The sequence below is a fragment of the Protopterus annectens genome, chromosome 5.part0, assembly GCF_019279795.1.
Source record: "Protopterus annectens isolate FY-2018-M chromosome 5.part0, PAN1.0, whole genome shotgun sequence".
Taxonomy (NCBI): Eukaryota; Metazoa; Chordata; order Ceratodontiformes; family Protopteridae; genus Protopterus; species Protopterus annectens.
The window spans coordinates 650,409,135-650,424,671 of NC_056735.1; the positions used below are offsets into that span (position 1 = coordinate 650,409,135).

At 43.8% G+C, this 15,537-nt stretch overlaps 1 protein-coding gene across 1 annotated transcript in view; it reads left to right on the forward strand.

Moving 5' to 3' along the window:
• MOSPD2 (motile sperm domain containing 2) overlaps nucleotides 1–15,537 on the forward strand; it is a 980,078-nt gene that overhangs the window by 222,946 nt on the left and 741,595 nt on the right. The window contains exon 4 of the mRNA XM_044071848.1: nucleotides 12,735–12,795. Coding sequence (XP_043927783.1) covers nucleotides 12,735–12,795 — 61 coding nt within the window. The remainder of the gene's footprint in view (nucleotides 1–12,734; nucleotides 12,796–15,537) is intronic.

Genomic DNA, 15,537 nt, shown 5'->3' on the forward strand with positions numbered 1-15,537 from the left:
TCCACGGTCTCACCGGCACCTTCCCTACACACGGAGACTTGGTCTTTTGTAGTCCCCCTGTCGCTAGACAGAGGAGTCCCGGGGCCTGAGGTCACCCCCAGTGGGGTTCCCCCCCCTCCTGGAGGTCCCCCAAGGAAAAGACTGTGCAAGAGGAAGCACGTCGACTCCCCCGATGAGGATGAGTCTCTCACGTCGGACACCGATCTTGATGATGCGGAGGGGTCCCCTAAGTCGTCCTCAGATGATGTCTCCTTTGCAGACATCTTGGAAGCCCTCAAACAACGAGGCGGCTGGCAATCCAAACCCCCTTCCGCTGACGAGTCAGTGTTTCTCAAGGCCTTCGGGGCTCAGCCCTCCGCCTCCTGGGTGTCTCCGCCCTTCGACGAGCTGCTAGATTTGATCTGTCTAAGGGCGTGGGAGCATCCAGACTCTGTGGAACCGGTGCCTGCTCGCCCAAATAAATTCTTTTCAGCACCGCCAGAGAAGGAGTTTCTGACCAAAGGTGTGGCTGTAGATGCCTTGGTGGTGGCATCTGCTACCCAACAAGATGTAGCAGAGGCTTCGACGTCCGTCCATCCTCCTAATAAGGAGTCTAGGAGCATGGACCGGTACGGGAAGCGCACCCTCAGTTCAGCGGCCTTTACCTTAAGGTCCCTGAACTATTTAACGCACTTCACCAGATTTCAGAGGGATCTGATCAAGGAGCTTTCAGATACCCTCTTGGGTAACCTACCTGAACAGCTGGCCCAGACGGTTGGCTCTCAGTTGGCTACGCTGTCATTGATATCAAACTCGTCCATGAGGCTCATTTCATATGCAGCCGAGGGGGCGAGTAGAGCAGCGGGTACGGGTGTTGCTCTACGGAGGCAAGCCTGGCTCTGCCTGTGTCATTTTGCGGAAGCCTTTAAGTCTTCCTTTGCCGACGCTCCCTTTGATGGGTCCTCTTTGTTTGGACCCAAGGTAAAGGACACATTGACCCGCTGTGAGCAAGAAGGTAAGACTTTGACTGCCATAGGGGCATGATTTTCCACTCCCTTTAGGCCTTACCCCAAGGCTAAAAGAGGAGGGAAAATGTGGTTCCGTAAATCCCAGAAGTCTTATCCCTCACAGCAGGATGATCCCCCTTCTAGAGGCAGAGGAGGGGGAAATTTTTCTGGAAGACGCCGTCCCAGAGGCGGCAGAGGCCCCCGCAACACTGAAGACCGCGAGTCCTCTCGTGGCTCTTCAGCCTTCCACAATCCCTGAAGGATTGCCTGACTGTGCAGCTCCGGAGCCAGTCGGGGTCTCCGAGGCACCTAAAAGCCTGGGAAGGTATCACTCAGGACCGATGGGTGCTTCGAATCATAGCCGGAGGTTACGCCATCCCTTTTTCACACCCTCCACCGCCGTCCAAGAAAATCCGGGACCCGCCACCCGGTCAACGGGAAATTGCAGCCTTAGAAATCTCAAAGCTGCTTCAAAAAGGAGTCATCCAACCGGTCCCCGCAGACCAGATCGGATTAGGGACTTACTCAAGATTCTTTTTGGTGCCAAAAAAGACCGGGGACTTGAGGCCCATTTTGGATCTCAGCATCCTAAATCCATCAGTCAAAAAGTCCAAGTTCCGAATGGTCACCTTACAATCCATTCTCCCACTGCTGGAAAAAGGTGTTTGGATGTGCTCCATAGATCTCAAGGACGCCTATTATCACATTTTGATAGATCAGGCGTCCAGGAGACATTTGCGCTTCAGCCTGGGAGACAGTCATTTTCAGTTCTGCGCACTTCCCTTTGGTCTCACCACAGCCCCCAGGGTGTTCACCAAATGTTTGGTGGTCGTGACTGCTCACCTGAGGAGTCTAGGATTCCAGGTGTTTCCGTATCTGGACGACTGGCTCCTAACTACCACCTCCAGGCGTCTACTATTGCAGAACCTACAAGCCACCATATCACTAGGCACTTCCCTTGGAATCGCCTTCAATTGGCCAAAGTCTGTGTTGCTGCCATCTCAGCGCATAAGGTTCATCGGAGTAGAGATAGACTCAAACCAAATGCGGGTCTATCTTCCTACAGAAAGGATACAGACTTTACAGGCTCAAGTCCGAGCCTTGCTTCTCAGATCCAAAGCTCCAGCCAGGATGGTCCTGCAGCTATTAGGTTCTATGTCGGCCACTGTTCTCCTAGTCCCTTTAGCAAGATTGCATATGAGAATTCTCCAGTGGCTCCTATCGACACAGTGGTCCTTTCAGGATCTCCCCCTCAGTCACCTCATACGGATCACGGAAACCTGCAAACGGGACCTTCGCTGGTGGCTGGTGCCCTCCAATCTGGATCAGGGACGACCCTTTGTTCCAACTCCTCCTATGGCCACATTGACGATGGACGCCTCCCAGACAGGGGGGGGGGGTTACCTGGGCAGGTCAGTCCAAGGCAATTGGCATCCCGACGAAAGTCTCCTTCACATCAACATTCTAGAAATGAGGGCGGTGTTTCTGTCTCTACAAGCCCTCCACGATTACCTCCCCCAGGGCATAATTGCCATTCACTCCGACAACATGTCAGTAGTTTGGTATCTGAACAAACAGGGAGGGACCAGATCCTACCCCCTTTGCAGAGAGGCCATGAGAGTTTGGGAATGGGCAGTGGCGACCAGACGTTCTCTGGTAGCGACTCATATCCCTGGGAAATCCAACGTGATAGCCGACAGACTAAGCAGAACTATTCTCTCTCCTCACGAGTGGTCTCTGAACGATGCAGTGACAACTCAGATCTTCAGCAGATGGGGAACTCCTTGTTGCGATCTTTTCGCGACCCTGCTGAACGCGAAGTGCAGAAAGTTCTTTTCTCTCACTCCAGCTCCGGGGGAGAGTCCTATGGACGCATTAGCCCATCCTTGGCCCACCGGCTTGCTATACGCCTTCCCTCCAGTTCCCCTCCTTCCCAGAGTGATCCAAAAGGCGTCTCACTTGGGGAGCAAAATGATTTTAGTTGCCCCTTACTGGCCTCGTCAGGTATGGTTCCCATATATTCGGAAATATGCACTGGACGGCCCATGGTTCCTGGATCAGATCCCAGACCTATTAATTCATCAGTCGGGACATCTCCATCAGTCCCTTCACACTTTGAAGTTAACAGCTTGGCTCCTCCTCTTCCGACTATAGTCAGGAATCATACTTTAGACCCGGAAGTCATACATATCTTATCCTCGGCCCACAAGTCTGCCACCAAGAAATTGTATACTAGCAAATGGAAACGATTTGCTATTTGGGCTCAACTCCGGGGTCTAGATCCCATCACTGCTCCGGTGACAGAAGTCCTGAAATTTCTAACTTCCCTATTCAATCAAGGTTCTTCAGTCTCTACCATCAAGGTCCAATTGGCAGCTATCTCCAATTTTCTTGAATCTATAAACCCACCTTTAATGAGCAACAGATTGTGTAAAACCTTCATGAAAGGTGCTGCGCTTTTACGACCTTCGATTTCTCATCCTGCTCCTCTGTGGGATCTCGATGTGGTATTACGTGCCTTAACCTCCTCCCCCTTCGAACCGGCAGCAACCTGTGATTCGAAATTTCTTACTTGGAAAACTGCCTTTCTGGTTGCGATTACTTCTGCCAGAAGGGTTTCAGAGCTTCAAGCTCCATCTGTCAAACCACCGTATCTGTTTTTTCACAAAGATAGAGTATCCCTCAGGCCTAACCCATCCTTTGTCCCTAAAGTTTGTTCCAGTTTTTGCCTGCAACAGTCATTAGAACTTCCAGTTTTCTTCCCAAAGTACTCAAACAAAGCGGAATACATCTTCCACACATTGGATGTTCACAGGCAATTGCGTTTTTATTTAGACAGGACCCAACAAACACGGAAAACAGATCAATTGTTTGTGTCCTTTTCGGATAATAAATTGGGCAAAGCCGTCACAAAGGTCACTATTGCCAAATGGATCAGGGACTGTATTAGTCAGGCTTATTCCTCTTCTAATAAAGAGCTTACAGCCTCTGTCAAAGCTCACTCTACAAGAGCTATGGCTACTTCAGTAGCATTCCATTCTAAGCTTGCCATTAGTGACATTTGTGCTGCGGCTACGTGGTCTTCCCCGCACACCTTCATCTCCCACTACAAATTGGATGTGGCATCTCGGGGGCGAGCTTCATTTGGTTCCACAGTTCTCAGGAGTGTTTTCCAGTGAGCCACCCAGGAATCAGGTGCTAGGGATGCTGTCCCATCAGTACAGAATATAGGCGAGATAGGATCACATAACATATTTTAGTTATGTACTTACCATAACTTTAGATGTTTGGGATCCATCTCGCCTACATTCTTAATAACCCACCCTCCTTCCCCCTGCCGTGGAGATCAGAAGAGATCGGACGGTCCGAGTTCTATTGTTTCATCTTGAAACATCTGGCAATGTTATATAAACAGTTATGTATGTATGCATGAGTGCGGACAAACAAGATCTGGGGAAGTAGCGGTGGTGCATCCTGGGATATAGTACAGCTCAGCCAATGAGAGACTTCGCTCTATAGCATAGCATGCCGAGTCGGAGCCGAGGATCGGCTCCGAACCCATCAGTACAGAATGTAGGCGAGATGGATCCCAAACATCTAAAGTTATGGTAAGTACATAACTAAAAGTTTCGATGGTGGGCAAAGGCCTGTCACCACAACAAGGGGCAGTCATTCACTTTACCCACAGCCAGGCAGACATTAACAACAGATGCCTCAGATTATGCCTGGGGGGCCCACATGGCAGGATAATGTATTCAGGGCACATGGTCTACAAGCCAAATGCAGCTACATATCTATCAAAAAGAGATGCTAGCTGTTCAGAATGCCCTGACAGCCTTCAAGGATCAACTTCATCCGGGACAACTACTGATAAAGACGGACAATACTGCAGTCATGTGGTACATAAACAAGCAGGGAGGAACTCATTCCTATCCCCTTTGCAGACTAGCCGTGACTTTGTGGGACACAGCATTGACTTACCAAGTGCATCTGCAGGCACAATTCCTGCCAGGAAAGATAAATACTCTGGCAGACGAACTAAGCAGAAATCTCATGGATCCCCACGAGTGGAAATTGGATCCACAAGTCTTCAGCATGATAACAAGGAAATGGGGATGCCTGGACATAGATCTATTTGCCTCCCCTCACAACTACCAACTGCAGACATTCTGCACAAGGACTTATCACAAGCAAGCATGGAAAGTGGATGCTCTGTCTTGCAGCTGGAAAAACCTAACAGTATATGCCTTTCCTCTACTGCCTCTCCTCCCCAAGGTAGTCCTAAAGGTCAGACAAGAGAAGCCAAAAATGATACTGATTGCCCCTGACTGACCCCGCCAGCACTGGTACCCAATCCTAAGGAACCTGTCTCAATGCCCAACCTGGACATTACCTCAAATTCCTGACTTACTGTCTCAACAAAACAATCAGATCCTGCACAGCCAACTCAAGACCTTAAATCTGGCAGCATGGCGGATAATGTAGTCATTCAAACCACCCCTCTCTCTAAGGCAGTGGTGGATGTTATTTTGGAGGCCAGGAGGCCTAGTACCAGAAAATCATATGCAGAAAAATGGAAGAGATTCTGTGCTTGGAACCAGGCACAAGGAAATGACACGATTGTACCAAATATTCCTCAGATTTTGCAATACTTAACTGAGATACTGGACAATAGCCTATCCTTTTCATCTATTATAATTTATGCCTCTGCCATTTCAGATCATTACAATACAGAGCCACCTATTTTTTCTCGTCCTTTACTAAGGCAGTACCTCAGAGGAGCCAAAAACTTAAGGCCTCCAAGGAGATTACCAATACCTGCATGGGACCTCAATTATGTCTTGGAAAAACTCACCCTGCCTCCTTATGAGACAGCTGCAACAGCTGACATTAAATTTTTATCTTGGGAAACAGTTCTGCTCCTAGCAGTTACCTCTGCAAGACGAGTCTCAGAGCTACAGGCACTCATGGCTGTGGAACCTTTTATCATTTTCCATCCAGATAGGGTTTCTCTGAGGACAAACCTGACATTTATGCCTAATTTTGTGTCCACTGTGGCCCTTAACCAAACTATTCACTTGCCTACCTTTTATCCAAACCCACAGAATAAGGGTGAGAGACTTCTGCATTCTTTGGACATACACAGACAGCTGCGCTTCTACTTGGACAGAACCAAAGCTTTCAGAAAGACTGAGCAATTACTAGTGGCATATGCTGCAGGATCACAAGGAAAGGCCATCTCAAAGCAGACTGTTTCAAAGTGGATAGGCCACTGCATTTGTTTCTGTTATTCACAACATGGCAAATCAGTGCCTAAGGGCATTAGGCCACATTCAACCAGAGCAGCAGCCACTTCAGCAGCCTTCCTCAGAGGAGTACCAACCAAAGACATTTTAGAGGCTGCAACCTGGAGTTCAGTGCACACTTTTACAAAGCACTTTCATTTACCACTCTACTCTAAATCTAGGGCAGGCTTTGCCACTGCAGTTCTGCAGGGCCTCATAGCTGCTCCTAATCCTATTTAGCTCCAGCCACCCAGCCTTAGCTTTGGGATTCAACCCGATTGTAATGACTGCAACAGTGAAACACGATGAACATAGTACAGTTGTGTACCTACCATAAATGTAGATGTTCGAGTGTATTCACTGTTGCAGTCCAGGTTACCCACCCACCATCCCCCTTATCTTTGCTGGAACTTATCTGTACTTCTCTATTCTATACAACCTATGTGGTGTATTTGCTTGTAGATGAAGGAATAATTTACTTTGGTGCATGCATGCTTTATGGACATATTTTTAGCCTACCCTTTTGGGGGCACCTGACATCTGGGACAAGAAAAACTGAAAAAAATGGTGTCGGCTGCATCTTTTATACCCCTGGCGCACTGACGTCAGGGAAGAGGTGACAGCAACCGACGCTGGACCTAGACTTTGGAATTTAGGCTGACTTCAGGTAGCCTGCCAGCAGGATAACCCAATTGTAATGATTGCAACAGTGAATACACTCGAACATCCACATTTATGGTAGGTACACAACTGTACTTTCCCAGTTTCAGGCCTATCAGCAGGATTTAGTTAAATTAGCAGAGGACTTTATTTCCCTGGTTAGGGGCAGACGTCCTTCCCCTGAACCCACCTCAGGAAAAAGGAAAAAAGATCCAATCCCAGAGGTTCTTATTTATTCTTTTGAGTCAGTGGAGGACTCTGATCAAGAGGATTCAGTTTTTGAAGAGGATCCCTCTTTGCCATCCTTTGAAGGAGTCTGATTTAGAGGAAACTTTGCATTCTGCTTCCCCTCCTGAGGATTTTTCCTTTGGGAAACTTTGTACTCCTTGGGGGATCATTTTCATTGGGATGAGTAGGACTATCCCCAGTCTAAGAAAAGAGTCAGGGAATTTCTCTATCTCCCAGAACATAAACCCCTTGCTGTTCCTCCAGTTTTGCAGGTGGTTGATGATGTTTTCCAGGAATCCTCTTTGAAACCAGATTCCCTTCCTCCTGCACCCAGGAAGTCTGACAGATTTTACAGGGTTATGGATTTGCATACACCCCTTTTTAAAAACCCTTCGGCTGGCCCAGAGGTTGTTCCTGGACCCAAAGGTGCCAGAACCAGCATACAAAAGCTTTTGACCATTGAAAATAAAAGCTTGTATAAAGAATTACTGGACATTTGCAACTCCACTTCACAAGTAACCAAGTAGTCCTTACACTGTGGATTTGATGCTTTGGAGACTGCCAGCAGGGCCGCAGCCACTGAATCTGTCATTAGGAGGCATGCATGGCTAAGGGAACAAGCCCCTCCCAGACCATGTTAAATCTGATCTTTTGGATGCTCCCTTGGATAAGGAGATCCTCTTTGGCCCTAAAGCAGAAGCTGTGCTAAAAAAAAAAAAAAAAAATGGGGGACAAAGCTAAGTCAATCCAGGCGGTCAAAGATTTGTTGCAGGTGCAGCCCCCACATTTCACTAGAAACGATCCCACTAGAACACTAGTCCTTCTTTTCTCACCCCAAAGCAGATGAAAGAGAGACCCACAGGGAGGGGGACCAGTGTCAACAGCAGAGACTCCAGCAAGGGCACTGTATTTCTATATGACCAGGGACTTTCACCCATCAGGTCCCTAGTAGAGAGCAGTCATGACTTTCATGGCACACCTCACTCCCAACCTGCTCTCAGACTTGGAGGAAGACTGTCACTATTCAGAGAAAATTGGCCTGTCATTAATTCACACCAGTGGGTACTAAATATTTCCAGGAGATATCAGCTCAAATTCATACACCCACCAAAACATTCAAGCTTCCCAGATTTACCACCATCCCAGAAAAACCCAGGCTCTTTCACATATAGAAACACTGTGTATACAGGGCTCAGTGGAAGCAGTCCCCCTACATCAAATAGGAAGGGGATTTTACTCAAGACTGTTCCTGGTCCCAAGAAAAGAGGATCTAATCATGTTGTATTCTGGACCTATCTACCCTCAACATATTCCTGAGGGTTTCCAAATTCAGGATGCTGACCCTTCAGTAATTCTTGCCCATGTTTTCCCCAAAGGCTTTCATGGGGACTCTAGATCGAAATCATGCATACTTGCATATTCCCGTAGAAGAATCAAGCAGAGGATTCTTGAGCATCAGAACAAGTTCAAAACATTGTAATTTTTCTGCTCTGCCCCTTTGACTTGTCTAATGTGCTCAGGGTATTCACAAAATGCTTAACTCCACTCATTGCCTACTGCAGAAAACAAGGCGTACAAATTTACCCTTATCTGGATGATTGCATCATCCTGTCTATAAGCCTGGCATTGCTTAGTATAGACTTGATGTTCACCCAGACCATATTTACTTTCCTGGGATTCACTGTAAATCACCAAGAATCCGAAACTCTGCTCACAACAGGAGTACTGTTCTTGGGGGCCCTACTGGACTCTTCCCTTCAAAAGGCCTTCTTGCCTCCAGGTAAGGTATCCTTCCTGATCAATAACTTTCAGAGAAATTATGGACAGCAATATTTTTACAGCCAGAGAGTTTTTCTCTAGGCAGTAAGTTACACAGCCTCCTTCATTCTCTTGATTCCCCTGGCCTGGCTACGCATGATGGTACCTCAAAAATGTATGGAGCCAACATGCGCAGCCACTATCTACCAAGATGAGGCTGATACCTGGCCTCGAACTTGAATTTGCATGGTGGACTAAGGCCTGCACTCTAAACGCAGGCATACTATTCAGTTTTACAACAAACTCCACCACAGACACCTCAGAGACAGCTTGAGGAGCACTCTTCAACCAGTAAAGACCCAATGAAAGTGGGAGCGCAGGATTAAAGACAAATACATAAACCTAAAGGAACTAGTGGCAGCACAAAGGGTTTTACTAGTATTCAGAGAGAAATTGAAACCAGGGGTGCTAGTCTTGAATACAGACAATACCACAGTTGTGGTACAAAACAAGGGAAACCCATTCCTACCCTGTTTGCCGCCTAGCAATGGTGTGTGGAACACAGCTCATGCCATTGGCTCAGTACCTCCTGGGCATGCACAACCAACTGGCAGACAAACTTAGCAGAAGCCTGTAGACCCCCACAAGCAGCAGTTCCATCACATATGGACCTCTTTGCCACCAGGGAGAACACACAATTGAAATGGTTCTATTCCAGGAACAAGACTCTTTCAGCTTGAAAAACAGATGCTTTTTCATTCACATGTTCAGGCCTATAAATTTATACCTTCCCACCAATGCCTTTACTTCCCAGGGTTCTCCAAAAATCAGAGAAGAGGTTCCAAGGGTCATACTTATAGCTCCAGAGTGTCCAAGGCAGCACTGGTACCTTCTTCTTAACCTAACCAGATCAATCCTTGGATATTACCACAGAGTGTAGACCTTCTAACTCAGAACAAGGGACACATCTTATACCCCAACCTGCAAACCCTCAGTCTATCAGCTTAACCCCGGGGGAGGAATCTCCCCCTACATAAGCAGGTGTGACATCCTAAGGAAAGACAGAAGGCCTAGCAGCAGGAAACCGTATGCAGGAAAATGGGACAGTTTTTCAATTTGCTGTGAATAGAGTAATAGGGACCCCATCAGGTTCAAAATTCCTGTCATCTTGTCCTATCTGGCAAATCTCTTTGACAGAGGCCTTTCTTTACTCATCATTAAAGATTCATGCTTCAGCCTGCTCTCCTGCCCACACCCCTGTCTTTTCTCATCTGCTGGTCAAACAGTTCCTTAGAGGGGTCATCTACATCACATCTCCCAGGAGACCTTGTAAACCACTCTGCGTCCAAATCTTTGTACTAGAAAGGCTTACACTTCCTCCTTTTGAACCCGCCTCTCCTTCAGATTTAAAATTCCTGACATGGAAAACTGCCTTCTTACTAGCTATCACTTTAGCTAGGAGAGTTTCAGAATTCCAGGCTCTCATGGCAGTGGAAACATTCTCCTCTTCTATCCTGACAGAGTGTCTCTCTCAAGACAAATCCTTCTTTTACACCCAAGGTGGTGATTGACACCTTTTTAAATCAAGCAATACATCTGCCTGTCTTCTCTCTAAACCCGCAAAACAGGGGGAGAGAATTCCGCTTTTCCTAGATGTCCATAGGCAGCTATGTTACTCTCTGGACAGAACAAAGCCATCAGGAAGTCTGACCAACTGTTTGTAACCTTTGCTAGCAGCACTGGAAGGAAAACCTGTCTGCAAGCAGACCATTTCCAAATGGATTTCTCACTGTATTACATTTTGTTACAGCATCATGGAAGAAACACACCTGAGGTTGTAAGGGCCCATTCCACTAGGGCAACTAGGTCTTTTGCTGCCTTCCTGAAAGGTGTACCTACCAAGGACTACTGGAGGCTGCCAATTGGTCTTCAGTGCACACTTTCACCATACAACACCACTGTCCAAGTCCAGGGCAGGGTTTGCCTCTGTTACCCCACAAAACATCATGTCCTTCATTTGCCATCCTTCCCCTCTTTTCAGTTTTGGAAATTATCCCACAAGTCAAGACTGCAGCAATGAAAAATGAAGAACATAGTACAGCTGTGTACACTTACCATAAATGTAGATGTTCAAGTGTATTCACTTTTGCAATCCTCTTTCCCTCCCCCCCCCCCCCAGCTTACAGAGTAGGCTTCTACTATTTCCTGTTTACTTAGGACTCCTGCTCTTGACTCTTGCCGTAGGCATCTGACCTTCTGCTCCTACTGGGTGACTCAACTCCTAGGGGCAAGAAAATAACAGGTCATAACGTTGGTGGACTCCACTTATAACCCAGAGTATGGACGTCAGGTTAAGGCGCCCATGAGTTGTAGGAGGAGGGAACATTCTTACTCTGGTAGTTGGGCCAGCCAAGGGCTTCTATGGCGGGAAATTCCACAAGTCAGGACTATAACAGTGAATACACCTGAAATCTACATTTATAGCAAGTGTACCCAACTGCACTTTTTGTTGACTTTGTTTCATTCTTAATAAAGTTGTCTTTTTCCTGCATAATTTTTTTTCAGAAAATAAAGTTCATAGGTGTGCAGTATGTCAATGACCACAAGGACCTTTAAGTCTAGCCATGCATCACAAATCTCTGATAAGTTCTGCTACCCTTAATAAGTGTAAGCAGGGGCTTGGGAGATGAAACATTTACAAGCAAGGGCCTGAGAGATGAACTATTTATAATCTGCTTGTGTTCTTTAGAGACATAGGTGCCAAACCAGGGATAAATTTCCTGTTCCCATCCAGTTGTCCAAGTTGCACTTGAATTGGGTTAGGGAGGAACTCTGCTTCACATAGATGAGGAGCCTGTTTCAGAGAAGGGATAGTCTCTACAATACATACCTGTCTCTCCAGCAGGCCCGGTTTCTGTCACAGGCAAGGTTCAAGCCTTTAGAGTAGGTAATTCTGTTACTGTTTGTTTTGTGGATATGCACAAGGTCCAGCAGGGTGGAGTTTAATAGTGCTGTGTATGCCAGACATAGATTTCTCCTCTACAGTCTGTAGGAGACCGAATACAGGCCCAAGGCTTTGAGGTGGTCTGCATAGGACATGTCACACCCTCTATTCTTTTAGTGAAGAACCACTGTGGATGTTCCATCTGTTGGGTGTGCCTGGCTAGATACATACCAAAGGGGGCATTGTACTCCATGACAGGTCTGATGAATGCTGAATGTTGTGGAACAATGACGACCTTGGACCTAGATAACATACTTTTGTAAGTTGCACAACATAGAATGATTTCCTCACTACTGTAAACATATGACGTTCAAAAGCTGGATTACTGTCTGTGTGTCCTCAAGTCCCTGACTACTGGGTTGACTCTTAGGGGTGTGTTGTCAGTATGATAGTTGACAGGGGTGAATGACTTCCAGAGGAATACTGTCACGAGTTTGGTATACTTAACTCCTGCTGTGTTGTATTTGCAGATGGTGATCTTAAAATCAGTTTCCATTTTTTTTCTGTTCAATTGCTTAAAAAAAATAATAAACAAAAAGAGTTTGAGAGCAGCTATTGGAGTACAGCATAATTGCATTTGTTAATATGGGATGTCTTTTTTAAATTTGTTTTCTTAACCCACACTACACTACTTGCAAAGAACATATCTCGTATTGCTTGTTATTAGTAGGTATAAACTGAAAACTTGTACATGAAACAGCAGTGATGATATACACATTTATGTTTTGAACAGTCATTAGTCTGAAGTTTGTATATAAGAAATGTAGCATTCTTGGATCCTTTTAACTTTTCCTCCTACCACCTTTACTCTAGGATATGGATTTTGTACGGTTTATAATCAACTGTTTCAAGGTGTACTATCCTAAATATCTGTGTAAGTATACTTTTAATGTGTATTTAACATGTATTTGTTGAGATTGTATAGTTTACACTAATGAAACAATATTTTAGTAGCCGTTTAACACATTATTTCTATATTTTTTTTTTTTTTTTGGCTGCTGCTGAAATATGCAGATTGGGTGAGATAGTTCCTCGTGTGTGTGTGCTTTGTTCTTTCTAGAGTAGTAATTTTTGGGAGATTAATTCTTTTATATCTGGTGTGACGAACAGTGTTGTGACATTTGAATGAGATAGCTGTTCTTCCTTTTTTGCCATTTGTGTGCTGTCTTTCTAGAATAACGTGCATGGTTTCACAGATTTAATTTTTATTTTACTTGTGATATGAGAAACTAAGTTGAATAAAAAGTTTTGTGAGTGAGATGGTTATTCCTCTAACTTATCTTTGACAGGGCATGTAACAAACTTAAAACAATTTAATTAGATTCATATTAATTTTTGTGTGCATGTATGTAATTGTTTTTGTACTTGTTTACTGGAAAACTCCAGCTAGGCACTAGAACTACTTTTTATTAGAAACTTGTAAAGAAAAGGTACACAGACAAAATGCTGCAAAGAAAATGGACCCATTCAGATGGTCGAAATACACATGATCAGAATTACTATTTGTTTTATTATTTTGACCTTCAGTATATCAGTGTATGTGGCTGATGGGCAGTGTGCAGCTGTTTTGCTTGTAGCAGTTTAAGTGAAACTTTCCATTAAATTTACTAGTGGTTTGCAGACTGTGGGTGTTGTGATTTGAGATCACACACAGTGTGGTAAGGAAATAATGACCTGCAAATAACAGTTCTAAATGTACCTACAGTGCCATTATATATTTTATTTACTAGGTCAAGACTGGAGACGTGCATTTTTTAAACCCATATTTAATGAAAAGTGGAATAAGACAAACCCAGAGTCTCATAGACCCATACGTTTACTTTCTTGTTTTGGAAGAATAATGGAGAAGGTTATCTTGGATAAATTATTGTTAGAAATTAAAAGGTTGTGACTTGAAACAATATATTAGTATGCATATGTTGAAAATATATGTAGAGCTACTTTTAACATGCTGTTCTATAACAGTTATAAATAAAACGTTGAGCTAGGATATAATATATATATATATATATATATATATATATATATATATATATATATATGTATATATATATATATATATGTATATATATATATATATTTATATATATATATATACACACATATCTATATATATATATATATATATATATATATATATATATATATAAATAAATACACATATCTATGTATATTTATATGTATGTATATATATATATTTATATGTATATATACATATAAATACACATGCATACATATATATACATATATATATATATATATATATATATGTGTGTGTGTGTATATATATATATATATATATATATATATATATATATAATGTGTGTGTGTGTAAACACACACACACTTCATTTCAGCCTTTTGCCAAGGTCATACACATACCATAGATCAGCAGTTTAGAACAACTAGGTATTAATGCAATCTTGATCAAATGGATAGCTGCATGGCTTTCAAATAGGGTATGGCAAGTATCATATGGCAATTGGAAAAGTGAAATTATACAGGGCTCTGTCCTAGGCCCAGAATTGTTCGGGTTCCTATTAAAACTTCGAACGCTTGAAATGTCGAATGTCATATGGTTGACACCATATGATCGACATTTCAAGAGTTCGAAGGTTAAACGTAATGGTGCCGTTCAGTGCAGAATTGGAGAACTTCCCTTTTCTGCACTGAAGTACAATCTCTGATTTGGTTCATTTAAGTAGGGGGGTGTGGGAGGTGCAGGGGGGCTTGCCACCCTGCCTGCACTGTTAAGGTAAGTTTTTTTGTTTGTTTTATATTCAAACTTTTAAACTTCGATCATATGTTGTCGAACATATGGGATTCGAAGTTTAGAAAGTTTGAATATATAATATAGACCCTAATTGTTCAGACTGTATGTTTCATATCTGTGTTTTTCATCTGAGCTGTTCTATAGTGTGTATGCAGATGAGCTGAAAATTGGTAAACTGATTACATCTGTTGCAATTAGAACATGTCGGCAAAATAACTTGACTAACTGGAAAGTTTAACACAGGGAAATAATATGCTTATTGTGACGAAAGGAGATGCTGCCAGCCCAGCTAGCTGGAATTTTGCAAATAATTGTATGTTATTTGTGAATATCAACATGATTTATGTAGAGGTGTGACAAAGGGAAATATTGCCAGCACAGCTCTCTGGAATTTTGCAAATGATTGTGTCATTTGTGAATGTCAACATGCTTCATGTGAAATGCTTGTGTTGCAAATGTATTTAGAACTGTATGTCATATGTATATCAAACTAGGTTTGTACAGATATGTGTGTTGAAAAGATAGTTTGTAAAGCATTGAGCTTAAAAATGGATCCACAGTGTACCCTACTGGAAAAGAACAGAAATGTACATGCAGTATTGTAACTGTGTAAATGTATATATTCTAACAGTGGAAACTGGAATACAGGAGGTTGACCTCAGTCTAGTAAATTTCAGAAAAATAGCTGAAATGAAGTCACTTTATGGCAGCAAGGAAACACAATGTCTAAAACTAGGGAACTTTCTGTATTATCTTGGAAGTGCTTTATTGTTTTATGACTTCCAGGAAAAATCAAAGATCTGAGGAAAGCCCTTGTCAATGTATTTTCACAGGTAGATGCTA